This window comes from Schistosoma mansoni, chromosome W, assembly GCF_000237925.1.
Source record: "Schistosoma mansoni strain Puerto Rico chromosome W, complete genome".
Lineage (NCBI taxonomy): Eukaryota > Metazoa > Platyhelminthes > Trematoda > Strigeidida > Schistosomatidae > Schistosoma > Schistosoma mansoni.
Window position 1 is genome coordinate 33,653,696 of NC_031502.1, and position 16,867 is coordinate 33,670,562.

Genomic DNA, 16,867 nt, shown 5'->3' on the forward strand with positions numbered 1-16,867 from the left:
CTTATTACTGGGACTTAAATTTCACATACCAAAAACAATTACTGACAGAATTTATACAGAAGCTTAATTGGAAAATTTATTTGACCAGCCAAAAAATTTAAATCCAATGAATGAGGGAAAGAAGGGCTGGTTCAATTCAGAGTCAGTTGATATTGCAAACCAATATTTCATTTCTAGATCAAAGTCAGATATTATATCCAAAGAACATCTGACAGCTTTAGGAAATATTAAACAAAATGACGAGGTAATGATCATACAAACAGATTAAGGTTATGGTGTCGCTTTAATAAACACACCTCAATATATCATTAAGATGAAGTCAATCCTAGAAGGCCAATTGAGGTTCAAGGCAAACAAAGCCAACAAGGATTTAATTAACTGGACAGAAAAGCAAATAACATCCACGCTTAGAGAACTTCTAAAAAGAAAATCATTGCTAATTCTACTTAAAATGATCTACGACATCGTGGTTCACGTCTGGCTCATATATTTGGTCCACCAAAGGTGCACAAACATGATATCCTCCTTAGACCCATCCTGTGAATGATCGATTCACCGTATCACAAAGTTAAACGCTGGCTAGCAGATAAGCTAGAACCAGTCCGCTAGAGATTAACAACATATATGTTAAGAAATTCACTGACAGACTAAATCGCATGAATGTTGCTGGTAAACCCATGGTTTTTTTTAATGTAAAATCCTTTTTCACTAAAATATCACTTCTTCGAATCATTAATAACAATTTGCCGGAATTCTGATCTATCTTTGCCAAGGTCAGAATCCAAAAAAGTACTACTTATGTGCACAAAATACGTTCAATTTCGATTCAATAACGCTATATACCGTCAAATTGATGGTGTAGCAACGGGAAGTCTATTAGATCCAATTATGGCAGAAATTTTTATGGGTTATCTTGAAAACAGAGAGTTTAAACAAGCGATTAGCAAAACGATGGAATACTCCAGATATGTTGATGACACCGATATTGTCTCCAACAGTAAACACCGTGCAGTCCACCTGTTAGAACTATTTAACTATGGAACACGAGAATAATGACATGTTCCACTTTCTTGACATTGCCATACAAAGGAGGGGAGAAGGCACTTTTACGTTCGGTTTATTGAAAAAGGACTAAGGATGATCTTTACCTAAATTTCAATAGTTTTTTCCCAATCAGTAACGAGAAAGAGTTGATCAAAACACTTTTATTTAGTAGAAAAGAAATGTACCGCCAACAAACTAGAAGGATTGATAAACGCAGAAAAATATCTAAGAGACAACTGCTACTCACAGAAATTTATTAATAAATATGAGGGACCTAAAGAAAACAAGACAGGTGTGACTAAAAAAACAGTATCTACAAGTCTCACCTTCAAAAATATCACAAGCACAATCAACAAGAGGCTTAACACCGCATTAGCTAGGACGTACCCGGCAACCGAACTATTGATATTGTATGAAACATGTTCAACAACCCAATCAAAGGTCGACAAGCACCCCCTTGGCGTTTCCATTAACTGTGTTTACAAAATTGCGTGTACATGCCAAACGAACTAAATTGGCCGGACAGAAAGGAGGGCATACCTTAGATTTTTGAACACGTTCCAAAAAGCCTTTGAACAAGAAATAGAAGTACTTTAAACAGTGCAATCACTGAACATCTCTTGGATACAGGACATTAGGTCGATACCGTACAATCGCTCAAAATGGTTGATAATCGGTCAAGCTCCAGTCTTCTAAAGTTTGCTGAAGTCGCTGCTATCAGGCATCAGAAGCTTGATTCATGTACCCAAGGGGAGATGGTTGTTAATCTTTCCTTGCCTTGGCGACAAATATTCCTTGATTACATCATAAAAATTCCTTTTAACTCTCCTTCAATTAACTGCGTAATTGTGTTTTTTATTTCGACTATCTTTCAGATTAGTAATCCTATTTTAATCAGTTAAGCTTTACTCATTCTTATTTAGTATCAGTGTTTACTCCTTACGTAACCACTTGTTTTCAGCCCTTTGGATCTTTGATTACTATAAATGTCGTAGAATGTTCTTTTATATGAGGTACAACATTTTATTCAGTCTTAAGTTTATTTACACCCTTGCTATACTATACCGATGTGTCTTCAAAGTAACTTCCAACTAGAATCTTTCATGTAGGTAATTCAGACTCATTTTGTAATCATGATTTTTACATATCACAGGTTGTAAGCAGCTGAGGACAACCAAACGAAATAAAACGAACTCATGCTATTCTGCTCAAATCTTTGGTGTTGCCCTCTTCAATAATTAGGTAAAGAACGTAGTTTCAGAAAGAATGAATTCACAGAATGCAAAATAAAAAATGGTTTCCGAATTCAGGGTATAAAGTTAGATACTGAGTGAATTTACCTACCTCACTTTGACCAACTGTGAGTCATGTCACTTCATTTTCCGGACTCCGACTATGTAGTCTACACCTGCTAACACCGCTCAAATTAACAGACTGCGATTTTATAGACTGGTGCTACGCCTTGATTAGATGCTCATTCCACTTTTCAATCTACGCCTAACCCAAAAAACATTGTACTTCGAGGTAGGCAGTGATTAAGTGTACGTAATACATGCCCTAGTTAACTCAGTCGATGAATACTTACAGCCGGTTTCCCACAGTTGCCTGGTTCCCTAAGTTTAACTTCACCACTGCTAGTCGGTGATCCAACCATACGTGAGGAATGCTTCAAAGATGGTCATGATTGAATTCACGTAACCTCCGAGTAATTCCATTCTTTCAAACAAAACCTAATCACAATGACTGCCTATGACTTTATGATTTATTGGGTCTTAAAAAATTTTAATAAGAGACCAGTGTCATGAAAAGTAACTTGCTGTTAAACACAAATTTATAAACCGAGTAACAGTCGAACAACTGTTACAAAGGGTTTTGGTTTTGAAAAAAACGATTTCTGAGACTATGATATGAAATCAATTCAGGGGACCACAGATAATTTGTCTGCACCATAGAGAGCAATGTAAGCCTCTCTCCTAGAGTTTACAAGACGATAAAAACTAATAATTGGATAGAATAGATTACATGCCTAAGAATTTATCACAGAAAACGAGTACAATGACGGCATTTTCAAATGAGGACAACACAAAAACAAACTGACAATAGTAGCTAAGTTGACCAACCACTAAGCATTCCATCATAATTTAACAGCTAATAATAATAAATAAGGTATCAGTGGCATAAAATATATGCAGATCGATGACCTTCTAGCAAAAGATCACGAGTATCATGTGCATAATGAAGTAGGAAAGGGGATCAATGCTCGTTACTCATGGAAACTTATGAACCTATTAGAGATAATGACCCCAAATACTTGATTTTCGATGGGAATATCACTAAAGAATGTAACTCATTATCAACTGTTCAAAATTTGTGGCAGGAAGTTTGATTTGAAGATTTTAAGTATTCCAGCTGGTTTAGTAACTATCAAACAGCAACCAGTATAAAATATTGATACTGACCCTACAAACTACCAGGTAAGTAACTAGGTAAATCTAAGATATTTGTGGCTAAAGTAACTATTCTGACTAAGTAATCAGGGGCCGTCAAAACATTTCAACCTTTAAAATAATTGGTAGAACGATGGTCAACCAGTGATGCAGCGTGATATATATATATATATGAGAAAAAAACTCATTTTTGGTGAGGTAATATTTTAACTATCTTCTTTATATTCGTTAAGATTTATTGGCTTTCCAATAATACTATACCCGTGTTACATCACTGTATGTCACATAACTCATGGTGTTCATAATATATGCTATTCACCGTCGAAATTAACGAATAAATATAGTTAGTCAGAATATTGTAAAACCTATTTGAAAGATATTAAATACATACAACAAAATAAAGCAGTAGAGATATTAAAATTCAACCAGAACAACCTACGTTTTGATGAATACCGCAAATCAATAAAGTTTAGATCGCCAACTTTGGGAGGCGGTGAATCAGAAGAGTAAGGTTTAAAAAGAGAAGGACCTTTGACCGTAAGCTCATTGTTTTCGATACCCAATATATCCTTGGCACTATCTAAAGGCTAGATAATCTTCAGTAAACTAACCTCGATACATGAGTGTGCTCTCAACATGATGACTTGTTTCTCTTGGCAGATATTCGTCGAGAGGATGTGGTGGTAGGTTCTTTCCATTTTTCCAATCATTAAATAACTCGGGCTGAAATCTTCGCACAAAAGGATCCATGCATATTTTAACTGTATCATCCCAACAGGTACATATTTTCGCATGTTTCCCGTACTCTATCCACCTAGTAAGTGCAAAATTTGTTGATTCAGCAATGTTTAAACCCATATTGAAACCGGAATGATAAGCATAAGGAAAAGTTATCATAAATTCACCTTCGTGTTGTAAAATCTAGGAATATATGAGATCGAAAATGTATCTTACTTTTTTAGTTGGGATTCCAGACTGGGAAAGAACTGTAGGACTAATTAAAACGCATTTATGCCTTAAAAAACAACCACATTTCAAGAATTCCGACCTAAAATATTCTTTAAAACAGTTAGTTTTAAAAAATTTGTACCGGAAACAAAGGATTCAAATTTACGCGCAAAAGCTGGAGGTATGACGTACCAGCACTTTGGAAAACCGTAATGCAGGTAGTTTATAGAGTACAAATCTACATCTTCAACATGCCACGGAAACGTAGATCGCCACATTCCATAATACAAATATGGAGTATTCACACCTGGTATCTGTACACCCTCTTCTTCAAAAACCCGACTTAGTACTGAGTCTAGTTTTGAGATGTTCCAAATATGCTGGTCACTATCCATCAAAGTTCCATTGACGTTAGCCCCATACAGTGGACGACTAGTGCCGATCGATGACCAGTATTTTCTTTCAAGGTGATCGTAGTCTCTGTACTTGGGGGTGCAGTATACATTTGATAACGCAATATTTTTAAAGTCACTGAATTTGAGACTTTTTCTGGGCGAAATATCCTACACTCATTGTTGAGGAAAGTAATAAGACAGACCTGAAAATATATACCACGTCCACCATATGTGCTTTGACAAATAGGTTTTTCCACTAAACGCTCATCAATATCATCATAACCTTTGCGACGCCCAACCCAATTTGACGGTGGTATTACTTTACAAAGTCCTACATGATGAGCACCGAGGGACTCTATCATGGAAATACATTTACTGAAGTCCTCGAATTCTGCAACCGTAGGTTTGTACACAGGTATTTCTGGAATTGTTGCTTGATTAAGGGTCTTAATTTCAACACAAGGTGGCATCCATACTTACTTCTAACTTATCAATAAACGGAGTTTGTGCCAGGCCGTAATCTCGGTACATGACCTACGGACTGACCTTTCTTCAAATCCAGCTCTAAACGGTTCAAATGCTCGTGGGCGTATTAGAAGAAGCTTTCTGATAAGCAGGAGGAAAATGTAAGGTTTTACTGTCAGATTTTCCAAAAGTGCGCTTCAGTCTTATCTCCGGGGTGGTAATTTACGAACGGGAAGTTCATTCCTAACGTGATTTGTGTTGCTCAAACATTTGATATGTTCTTACGTAAAAAGTACCATTTTTGACCCAAAGAATCTGTCCTCAGCTTTACTTTCGGCAAATTACTTTACCGTTTGAGTTGTTACCTCGTTGATAGTCAACTGTGGTTTTGCCTCAGCTTAATATTCGGTTTTTCAGTTTTTCACATCAAGATTAGTTTTAGTTTATCCTGATCTCTTCTGCCACTCGTTTTCATCCATTTTTAGCGTACCGTTTTTTTGTTTTACGGTCTTAGAATTTTGCTAGGATCTGTAAAACAATTTACAATACCATAATCATACATACACGCGACACGGATGCCGTTTCGCTGTTACCTCTGGCATGCAGTGATAATTGCGAAGTTTGGTTCCACGAAGTATGCACAGATTTTACAGTAACTGCCCACAACAGACTCATCAAGTCAGATCGTAGGTGGGCATGTGTCACATGCAACATAAATGCTGAGGTTTTGTTGAGCAACATTATCATTCTCTAGACAGGTCTGAGGAAGAAGTCAGCAAACCTGGAAAAAGATAGCCCTGTAACGGGCAAACAAACAAAGACGCGCAGTGAAGACAAGAAGAGGGACCTCGACAACGCTAATATTGACGGAGCATCCAATGACACCAGTGCGGACATGCTGAAACTCAGCACCATCATAACACCTACGGTAATTGACTCCCTCAGCAAACGTAGCCCTCCCAGCACAGGATCCCTGAATGAAAGGGGTTTCCGAAAATTCTGTAGGTGATTGGACTCGCGTTAACAAAGTGAAAAAGGACGGGGTTTCTCCATCTAAGAAGCTGAACATCCTATGTATTGTAGTGAGATCATCTTGTGATTCGGCCGTAAAATCTGGTCCTAAGAATGTCCGACTGATCAGCAAAGAGTGTAGGAATCTGAAACGTGCTTTGAGAAACAAATAACAAGGTTTTCAACCTGAGGGCTCCCGAAAACCTGAGAAAACAATCACGGTCCGCAATGATCCTCGGAAAATCATGTACCTTAAATACAGTCCCAAACTTCTTAGTTTGCAGGGAAAAAATGATAAGATGCTGTGAGAAGAGTTGAACAAGCAGCTTGAGACTCCCAAAATAGAGTCTTTGATGGTCACACTACTCACACAGGGGTCGGACTCTACGCATCAAAACCACCAAAATATACTATGTGTAACGCTCACTAGCTCTGTAGACAAAGAGGATATCTTACTGTCGAATCATATACTAAAGTCACATGGGAAAAGAAGAATACTGCCCGATATTATAATAGACATGAGTTGGGATTTAACTCCCCCCTGGTTACAACTTATGTTCTCTCTGATAATCACATGTTCACTCACTGTTTGGCATCTCGTAAAGACTTATTTAGTCGTGAGCATCGTGCAACACCACAGCATCTATGTTTATGGCACATAGGCTTGGTCGATTTCAACGATTCCCAACCACTATGTTTGTAATAAGTCATGTTTGAACTTACGCGAAACTCGATAGTTGGAACTAACTTGTACGCACCACCAGCCGGTAGACATGAATATAAATAACATTAAGTCTAGAATATGTCTCTTACGAATGCACTCATGTTTAGTTAATTGCTCTTGGCTATCTTTCCAAAATTCACATAATTATCACTTTTCACGCACTGAAAGAACTTTTGATAACAATTCGTAAGTATTAGTAGTGTTACTAGATTCTACAACGGTTAAGTAATAATGAGGTCGAGAAAATCTCCCCGTAACCAAATAATCCGTATTGAACTTAACAAACTAACTGGATCATTAATTGGAGTTCTTCTTCTCCACGGTTATACTTCTGTTCTTTGAGCTAGCCTACTAATGCAGAGGCAATTGGAAATAAACTCATACGGATAGCTTACCGGCATAAACGTTACTTGGCTTCACAATTTAGACCAAAAATAATACCATTATTAACATTTCTACAGTATTGATTGTTCTTAATATTTCCCAATACGAAATACTTATACTGCTTATAAGTTATAACCAACGACTAATACTATGCATCTTACGGTGACTAATTAAAATATCTCTACACGAAAACATTCTTAATTGTTATAATCTCACTTTCTTCAACTCCTATATAATCTTCATGTAGATTTCCATTTTTCCTATGTTAAGAACGAAACCAAGCATTTCGAAATCACTACATGTAGATCCCCATCAGTTGCTGCCTCCTTCTTCCTGATTTATCCCTCAGCTTATGAATGCCCGGAGGATTCTCTTAATTTTTGGTAGCCCCTGGCGCACGACACTCCCACTCAGTTCGATATCGAACCAACGTCACGTTGATTCTGGTGGGAGAGTAGTATAGTGGCATTGGAACCGGACTACATGACTTTTGAAGCCGAGCATATAATTACTGAAACGAGTTATATTAAACAGTTAACACGAAGAGAAGGTTAGGTATGAAGAACGGGGGAACATTGATTCAATAAATCGGATGGCATGGCTCAGTCTTACAAACCTGGACATTCTTGTGTAACTTATCCATTTTATTCATATCAAATATAGTGCTCTACCTCCAGCCTAAATGTGTTCTTCTTCATATGTTGGCGATGATTACAGTAGGGCGAGTCAGTATAGACAATGATGTGACTTCCACGTAAGATCTTATAGATTAGGTAATCGTATCATGACAAATCTACAATTTTACGATCAGGTCTATTATTAAAGCGACACTGATTATTAATTTCACCATAATTATACAGACTAACAGGACGGGGAATCTCACGCTTTTGTAGTTGAAATCACAAACTGCTTTTACACGAACACTGCGAAGTTACCAATTAATATGTGTGGACTGTGTGATCACAGTAATTCTAGTAATGCTCATCTGATCGGAATACCTGAAACACGGGTATTTTCTCAGTTTACGGACCAGGAGTTAGCGATAGCCGGGGTATCTTTGTTTCCCGATCACAGAAAGACAGGAATTGGGCTGGAGTAACCCTATTCTTGAGATCTTGCCTGGAGGTACATCAAGTACACAAACAATAGTTTATCGGTCTTGACGAATCTGTATAATGTTCAGTAAGATTGTCTACTACCTTGAGGTGTTTGGTTGGAGTAATCTACAGAAAGCCGACTGCTGATATCGAGTACTACAATCGTATGCTGAAAGGATTTTCCTGCTCTGCTCGTTTCGAATCCAGTCATACCTGATTCTAAGGAACCTCAATCTTTCTGAAGTCAATTTCGAGGAACATACGTACATTGGAGGTGAAAACTCTACTGAAGTTTGGTTCTTCAACCTCATTGAAAATCTAGGATTATTTGAAAATGTGAATTTGACAACTCATTGGAGAAGCAGTCAATCGCCGTCACTCTCAGACTGAGTATTTACAAATGAAGAATTTATAGTCGACAACCTTCTAATTCGGGCTTCCATGCAGAGGAGCGACCACACAGTCATAGCCTTCAATTTTATCAGGAAAACTGAGCTAAGACACCCCACCAACAACAGGCGCTGGAATTTCAAACGGTTGGATGTGACAGCTTTACATGACAATCTACAACAAGTGGATTGGGAAGCTCCCCTTCAACTCGATGTGGGTGCTCACTGGAATTTCTTACTGCACAAAATTGTATGCGCTACAAGGCAGCCTGCCACTCAAATGTTCGCCAAAATCTACAGGCAAACTACAGTCATCAAGGACCGCACTCTTCGTTCGTTAAGACGCAAAAGACACTGCTGGGCGATATACAAACGAACTGATGACAACAACACACACAGGAAATAAAAATAAATAAAATACATATGTACAAAGGCAAAAAGACAAGACAGGCTTTGGTACCAAAGTGAGCTTATCGATAAATTTGTCCTCAATCCGGAAAGCTTCTTTCGTTATGCAGCCTCCCTTCGACAAGCCAAAACTGGGGTTTCCCAGTAGCTAGTTACAAATGGCCCGACTAACGACGACGGTGACGCCGCTAACTTTCTGGCCGAACAGTACTCTCGGACGTTTCAACTGACTCACATTAACTTTATTTACCAATGCTTCATCTGCAACTCCACAGGACTTTGCGAAGTGAACCTGAGCACTGACTTGATGTACCGGAACCTGCAGCACCTGAAGAAGAAACTTCTCCTGGTCTGGATATGGTCCATTCTGTTATACTGAGTAAATCAGCTTTAATCCTAGCAACAATGCTTAGCGTGATGTTCTCACACACGCCGATCCGAGACACATTGCTGGAAATTTGGAAGCTGGCTCATATCACACTAATTTTCAAAGGAGGTCTACGCAGAGAACCTTCAAGCTACCGACCGGTAGCACTTCTCTCCATACCCTCAATAATCATAGAGTCCTTGTCATGCGGCAGTATACACGACTTGTATAACTAACCTGCCGACTGCGGCGGACAGACGGACAACCAACCCTGATTTCAAAGAGAAATTTGACGTCATTTACTTTGACTTCACAAAAGCTTTTGACGGGGTCGACTGCATATGTCTTGTCAATGAGCTCAAACGATTAGGTATCAAATCACCTTCAATTGATTGTTTCACTTTATATTTAAACAATAGATATTTAAAGGTTAGATTTAACTTTATTTTCCCTCAGGCTACGGAATATCCATGTGAGCTCCCCCAGGGTCGAATGCTAGGACCTCTTCTTTTATTGGTTTATATAAACGATCTTCCACAACAGGTATCCACAGATTGATTACACTCTGCTGATGATGAGAAACTTTAGAAAGAGTGATACGCAACCAAGGGGACAAACTGGTACTTCAGGAGTATCTGACTCGATTAAAAAGTGAGGCAGATAACAACAAACTTACCTTTAACACTTCAAAGCGTGAATTAGTCTATCTGAGACATGTTGCAAACTACAGCTACAACGTTGACAACTACTCTCTAAAGGTGTACCAGCTTGAAAGAGACTTCACAGTGTTGGCATGCTAAGATTTCAAGTCTTACGCTGACTGCGACAATAGTGCCTTTTCAACAAGCCTTGCACTGGTGATGAAGATGACACAGGTAATCAGAGTTTGACAACGCTTTAACCAGTAACACCTATTATGGATCGTACCCACCAAAAGATAGAAGGTTCGAAGATATATTTGTTAGATTACCAATATATCGTGGACCAACTGATCTAACCTGGCTAACTACTGCAGGGGATGTTGAGCACGTCGTTCCCACTCGTGATCTGTTGCGGATGCATGACCGAGCACCTTCAACTAAGTGAGTCTATTAAAAATAATATGGTCCGCGTCCAATGTCTGACACATTCAGAACTATTGATTTTGTGGATTTATTTACCACTACCGTAATGTCGAAGCGCATTTTTGGCTAGTTCGACGAAATAACTTTCATCCCAATCATCAATAGTTTTATTCGTTCTCATTTAAAGTACGAAAACATAGCATTTCCTCCCGCACTCCAAAAGTATGAGGACACTCTAGAACATATCCAGCCGCGAGCCACGAAATCAGTTCGGAGACTCAAATTCAAGCCTTATGAAGAATGCCTACAATCAATCAATCCTTACCCATTAGAGTACAAGCCTATTAGAGGTGACCTAATGATCTGCAGCGTCCTTGATACCTCTGGACATACCCTTAAACACCTACTTAGGCCTAGTCCCAATAAAAACTTAAAGAATAGCACCCAGAAACTGGAGACACAACACAGCAGAATTGACTGTAGACACACATTCTACTTTATAACAGTAGTCGAATGCTGTCATTCGCTAGCACCTGAGTTAATCTAAGCCACTTTCCAGGAGTCCTTAGAGAGAAAACTTGACACATTCTTAATGACTAAGGACTGTATCGTACTATGATTTACCAATTTCTTTTTCCTCTTTTATCAATAAAATATCTAGGTTCCTGACTAATAGTATTGGTGATCTACTGCTACTAGATATGGGAGCCCGTTAAATGAAAGGTTTTTCTATTCCATCCAATGCCGTTTGGACTATTTAAAGCCATCAATTTTTAAAACCTATTACCCGAAGCCGTGGCGTCCTCACCTTCAATTGACCCATTCAAGATAGTACTGGACACTCGTAGAAGCATACCAGAAGAGGAATGACTTGGGCAGGAGACCTCCTGGCAATACTATAGAAATCTGAAATGAAAATCAAAGCGCGTTAATTGGTTTGTGCGTTAGAATGTTCATGAGTTGCTGTGTAAGTACATTGGATAGCAGACTTATTTCAAATGACAAATTAACTCTGAGGATATTTTACTTTTAGATACAGGGGCAGTTTTTCAATCATCTATTTATGGTTGCGTCGAAGTTACATCGAAGTAATGATCACAGCAATTGTTGTGTACGCATTCTCAATAGTATGATAACTCATATGATTTGTAAAATTATATTGAACTGACAACTTTAAGGGGTCAATCAACCTATCGGCAAAACGTTGGATTTTGAGAGTATCGATAGTCGAGAATAGTAAAATTACAGTGGGGTGGTTGTTTCCTATGATTAATCATACTCTACACACTGAATTATTCGCAATGGAATAAGAATAACGTTAAATTTACACAACAAAAGTTTCACCAGAGTTGTAGGTAAGGGTTAAGATTCTGTAGGGTGGTTGTCACAAACCATAATGCTTTATTGCCGCTCTGTTTACTAACCTAAAAACCTTACCGCTGAAATTCAGGATTTAAGGCGAAAATGCTACGTCTTTATATCATCTTTAAGCATACAGCGAATAACATCAGCTGCTTTGGTACACAGTCTACTTTAGGAGCAGGTTATTTCCTTTGATTCAGCTAAAGCACTACGTTGTGCGTTGGTTGCATAGTTTACATTCTCGTCAATTTCAAACATTTTTCTGGTTAAATATTGGCAGTTTTTATCTGATTGATAAAATTATATGGGCTTTTGACTTCGAGCAGTAATGTATGGGGCTCCATCTTAATTTTGATTGTTTCAGTCAACACCGTCAGTATAGTGTCTTACCACATGACATATTTTATGATCATATAATTTTCCTGAGCACATGTACTCTTCATGCGCTTGAGTGCCATGATGAATTGTTCCAACACGAAAGCATTTTTAGCGATCAGATTGAATAAGCGGTAAATAACGAGAGGATATAAACTGAGTGAAATTAATGTCCAAACAATCTAGAAATAAGATGAGTCCGTTCCACATTATCTGAAGCCAATAAAGGGGATAAATAGATGAACATTATTATTCAAAGCGAGGATAGCTATAACGTTCAACAATGATGCTTAAAGTCAGAAAGTACTGCTCATTTTATGAAGTAGGGCATGTGTAGACACTCGATCATCATCTCCCTGTGGTTTCAATGTAGGTGGTTAAATGCTATGTGTGGATCATCTCTCATACCGTATACACTAAAGTAGTTGTGGATAACATTTTATATGTTATGAATTATCGTAAGTCAGAGCAGTACCACATTTTCACACTCGTAAAACATCTTTGGTGCAACACCTATAACGCCATGCCTTCTATGATTAATAGTTAAACCTCAAGCTACATATTAGGTATCGTCCCAATTCCGTATCATTGGGACCTTTCTTTGTTGATTTTGTGGCATGTGCCTGATTTGGTTTAATAATGTTCAATCTTATTTTCTCATTAGTTGTACACATTCATGATAGATATCTACATTCTCATTACTTAACCTAAACTACTAAGACTAAGTACGTTTGCAAAGTTTTCTCTGTACATGTTACTGAATTTTACTTGTTTCGACCAGGAATCTCACATTTTCAATTCAGATAAAATCAACGTATTGAATGACAGTCTGAGATAAACTGCAAAGTAGTCTAGTCATCTATTAATGGTGAGTCGTTAATAAAACCTCCACAACCATCTGAAAATAAATAATACTAAATTGAGGCAGTTGTCATCAGATCTTGCTACCACTTACGTGAAATCTTCGATAGATAAAGTAACGTTAGATGATAGGCAAGTGTCTCTGGAAGTAACTATCCTTAATTTAAGGTAATTTGTTCCTTCATATAACCGCGTATGTCTTATTATTCGTAGAAGCTTCGTTCTGATAAACAGTGAAGCTTCAGCGAGGTACGTGGAAGTAACCGTTCCTATTTGATTTTCAAAGGATCCAGCCTAATCTATATTCTGTCTTATTGTCGCTACTGCTTCCTTTATTTTTTGCTTCAGCCATTTCATATCTTATATATGTTTGTTAATTGTAATGCTCTACTGCTTTTATCATGACCAGCAGTCCTATTTTAGATTTTTCTAAAAGTAAACACTGATCAATATAGTTTATTTTCAAATAACTTGATTGCATAAAAATCATACTCGCTCTGTCCTTCATTAAATAATACATATCTGAAAAATTTAAATGTGATGCAGTTACTTGGGAAGCGGTTTTTCTTAAGGTTATGCTGCTATTGTATGCAAGAGTGTACATAATAAAGATTTGGTTGGGTATCAACTTTAGTTGGCAATTTACTTTTAAGCACACAGCTTTCCTCCAGGGTCTTTTAAAATCCAGATTGGAATCCGTCGCATGCTTTCAGCTGGTATTCGTATAAACTACACAAGCGCCATTATATTGAAGTAATGTTTGATTCCTACCAGTAAAGCTTGGTAGTGACAATAAAGAAAATCAAGTTGATTTGGAAGTCGTCTCATATAAAATCACTCGTTTAAATACTTCGAAGAATCTTAATATGAGCATTCATTTCAATGTCTCAGCAGCATCACGCGATAATGCAATGTATAGCTTTAAAATTCTTAACTTACAGATCTCTTGCAATAGTGTCATCAGAAGTACTTCATGTCGTTATCGTCAACTTGGTCTCAAACTATTGTTATTTCGTTTCGTATTTGGAAATATCCCACCCTCTCTTTATTAATATGTCTCATGATTTTATCCGTGAATTTGTTCTAGATATCACTTCATTTTTACCCCTATATTACCTTTATAACTATTGTAACCAAGACATTTTGATCATCCGTTGCTAAATGATTAATTTTACAATGTTTTCTATTTGGACACAATTTTTTATTTTTATTATTCATATTACATAATCTAACATTACAATCTTTCTACCAAACCATCGTGTTTATTCCTTGTTCATATGTGCTCACGGAAATTATACATCAACAAGAGGTTTCATATATATATATATATATATATATATATATATAGTCGTACAGCTTTATAATGGATTCATGGAAAAGAGATCATTGATTCAAGAATTGTCTGGGCTGACCTAATATTTCCATATAAATACGTATATTAAAGTTTAGCCCGATTACGATCTGACCGGCAACGTTGTCATATATTCCAATTTTCACTACGGAAATATTCAAGTCTACACATAATCCTCTGAAGATGTATCTGAAAGGTACTGCATCTAAATTCACGTACCGAAGTCACTTCAAAGCGCCCGACGAATGGCTTTTAGCATCGAAGTGAGAATCGTAATATCAGGTCACAAGAAAGTATCCAACTCCAGTTGAGCTCATTGCTTACTTTGCTCGATAACCATTCCACTCTTTCCCGTTATTCTGAGAACCTTTATTTCTCAGTAATGTTAAAAAAGATATGAGATAAATGCTAAGCTACCTAATGTATGAATTTATAAATTATTTTGTACACACAAGTAATTACGAACTCTTGTCTGTGTACGCGTATGCGTTTATGAATATCTTTACCTTTGTCTAGTGACCTTGTGTCGTTCAAGCTAGGTCCTGCATTTTTGGTTCAGGATATTTTTCATATACACGTGTGATGACTCATATATACACTCTTGACTTTCATTTGATTCTAACACATACCTATGCATTAAGTTATCGTCCGTTCTGTCTCTAACTGTCTAGGGAGCAAGCCTGTTTTACCAAAAACCGTATTTAATAACGCTTTGTGTCGTGACTCAATCACTATCTCACCGGAGGCAACGTAATGGCAAAGGTGTTTAAATCAATTAGCAGTACTAATTTAATACAGATAAGCCGGCAGTAAAAACCCATCAGTTAAATATACCAAGACGTACATGTAATTCAGCTACTATTTAACTAACATCTGTATGTGTTTCATCTGAATTAAATCACGTCTTAATTACCATAATTAGCGTACGTTGTCAACAGTCTTGGGGGTTAGACAAAGTACACTGTTTAATTCTATGCTTTCATTCAATTTAGTTTTATCGATGTCACAAACCACAAAATTTATTTTGAAGGTGAAATACATTGACTCGATTGGAGATCGCTTATTATCGAAGTGGTAAAGTTTGAACCGATATGTACTGAGCTTGAATATAATTTTACGTCAAAATATCCTTGTGAAGACAACTAAATTTATGTGGATGTTTCTTTAGATAGTGATAATAATTTATAAACAAACAAGCAAATCAATCATGAATATAGTTTTCAAGGATCAAAAGTTTGAGCAATTTATGACCACAAAGAACGCATATCACTGTACCGAAAATGTGAAATACCAGAAGCATATTGAATATATTGATCTTATTATAATTCCTGTTCTTAAAAGTGGGGTAAAAGTAAGTATTAGATGCGAAATTACGATCTCTAGTTTGTGTTTTACACAATGTTTATCATAGAGTATGGATTTAAAACTCAAAAGTGACCGAATTCTACGTAGAATTAAATATGGGGGCTTGCTGCAAGTAGCATGACTAGTATTTTCGAACAACGAACTCTCCTACATCATAAAACAGATTACAGATTATCCATAAGTATTTAAGATGAAGCTTTGAGGACAAACGGTTGATCAGTGTTTTGTGTTCATAATGAGGGGAATAATAACTATGTACAATAGAGTAAACGAAACTGACAGAACACAACAGGTTCGAGAAAACTATTGTTAAGTACGGTCCCGCTTTCTTACAATACGAAAATGGATTATAGTACCCCACTAGAACAGCTAGTGATTCCTCGTTTAGATGTCACAGAAATAGGGGGCAGTTTGTTTGGCAAATGAATGTAACACAGTGTAAGGAACTGTTCACTGATAATCCATATCGAAAAGGTAATGTAAAAGCTACTTTTTTTGGTGATATCGGAATCCAAAGCTACTTCCAATAATTGCTACTGCTACTTTTGTTACACTTGGCAAGATAAGACTATGATGTGAAATTAGACTGACGACTCCAGTCATAATGCTTTGTCCCATGATATTTTTTAACAGGTTTGTTTTCACATAAATTATCTTCAAGGAGATTTGAGTTTATGAGGCAAACAACGTACTGCCTAAACAATTGTACTAAAATATTTCCAGATGGATATCCTGATAATTATTTCCCTCACTCCATTATATTGATTTAAAACCCTCCAAAAAACAATTGACGAAGTGCTTTGACCTTGC

At 37.1% G+C, this 16,867-nt stretch overlaps 1 protein-coding gene across 1 annotated transcript in view; it reads right to left on the reverse strand.

The window, feature by feature from the left end:
- Nucleotides 1-5,304, reverse strand: part of Smp_132170 (putative jumonji domain containing protein) — a gene marked incomplete at both ends in the record, with an annotated part of 42,582 nt that extends 37,278 nt beyond the window's left edge. Inside the window, 3 exons of the mRNA XM_018789444.1 lie at nt 4,103-4,411; nt 4,582-5,002; nt 5,038-5,304. Of these exons, the coding sequence (XP_018654887.1) occupies nt 4,103-4,411; nt 4,582-5,002; nt 5,038-5,304 (997 nt within the window). The remainder of the gene's footprint in view (nt 1-4,102; nt 4,412-4,581; nt 5,003-5,037) is intronic.
- Between the last annotated feature and the right edge of the window lie 11,563 nt (nt 5,305-16,867).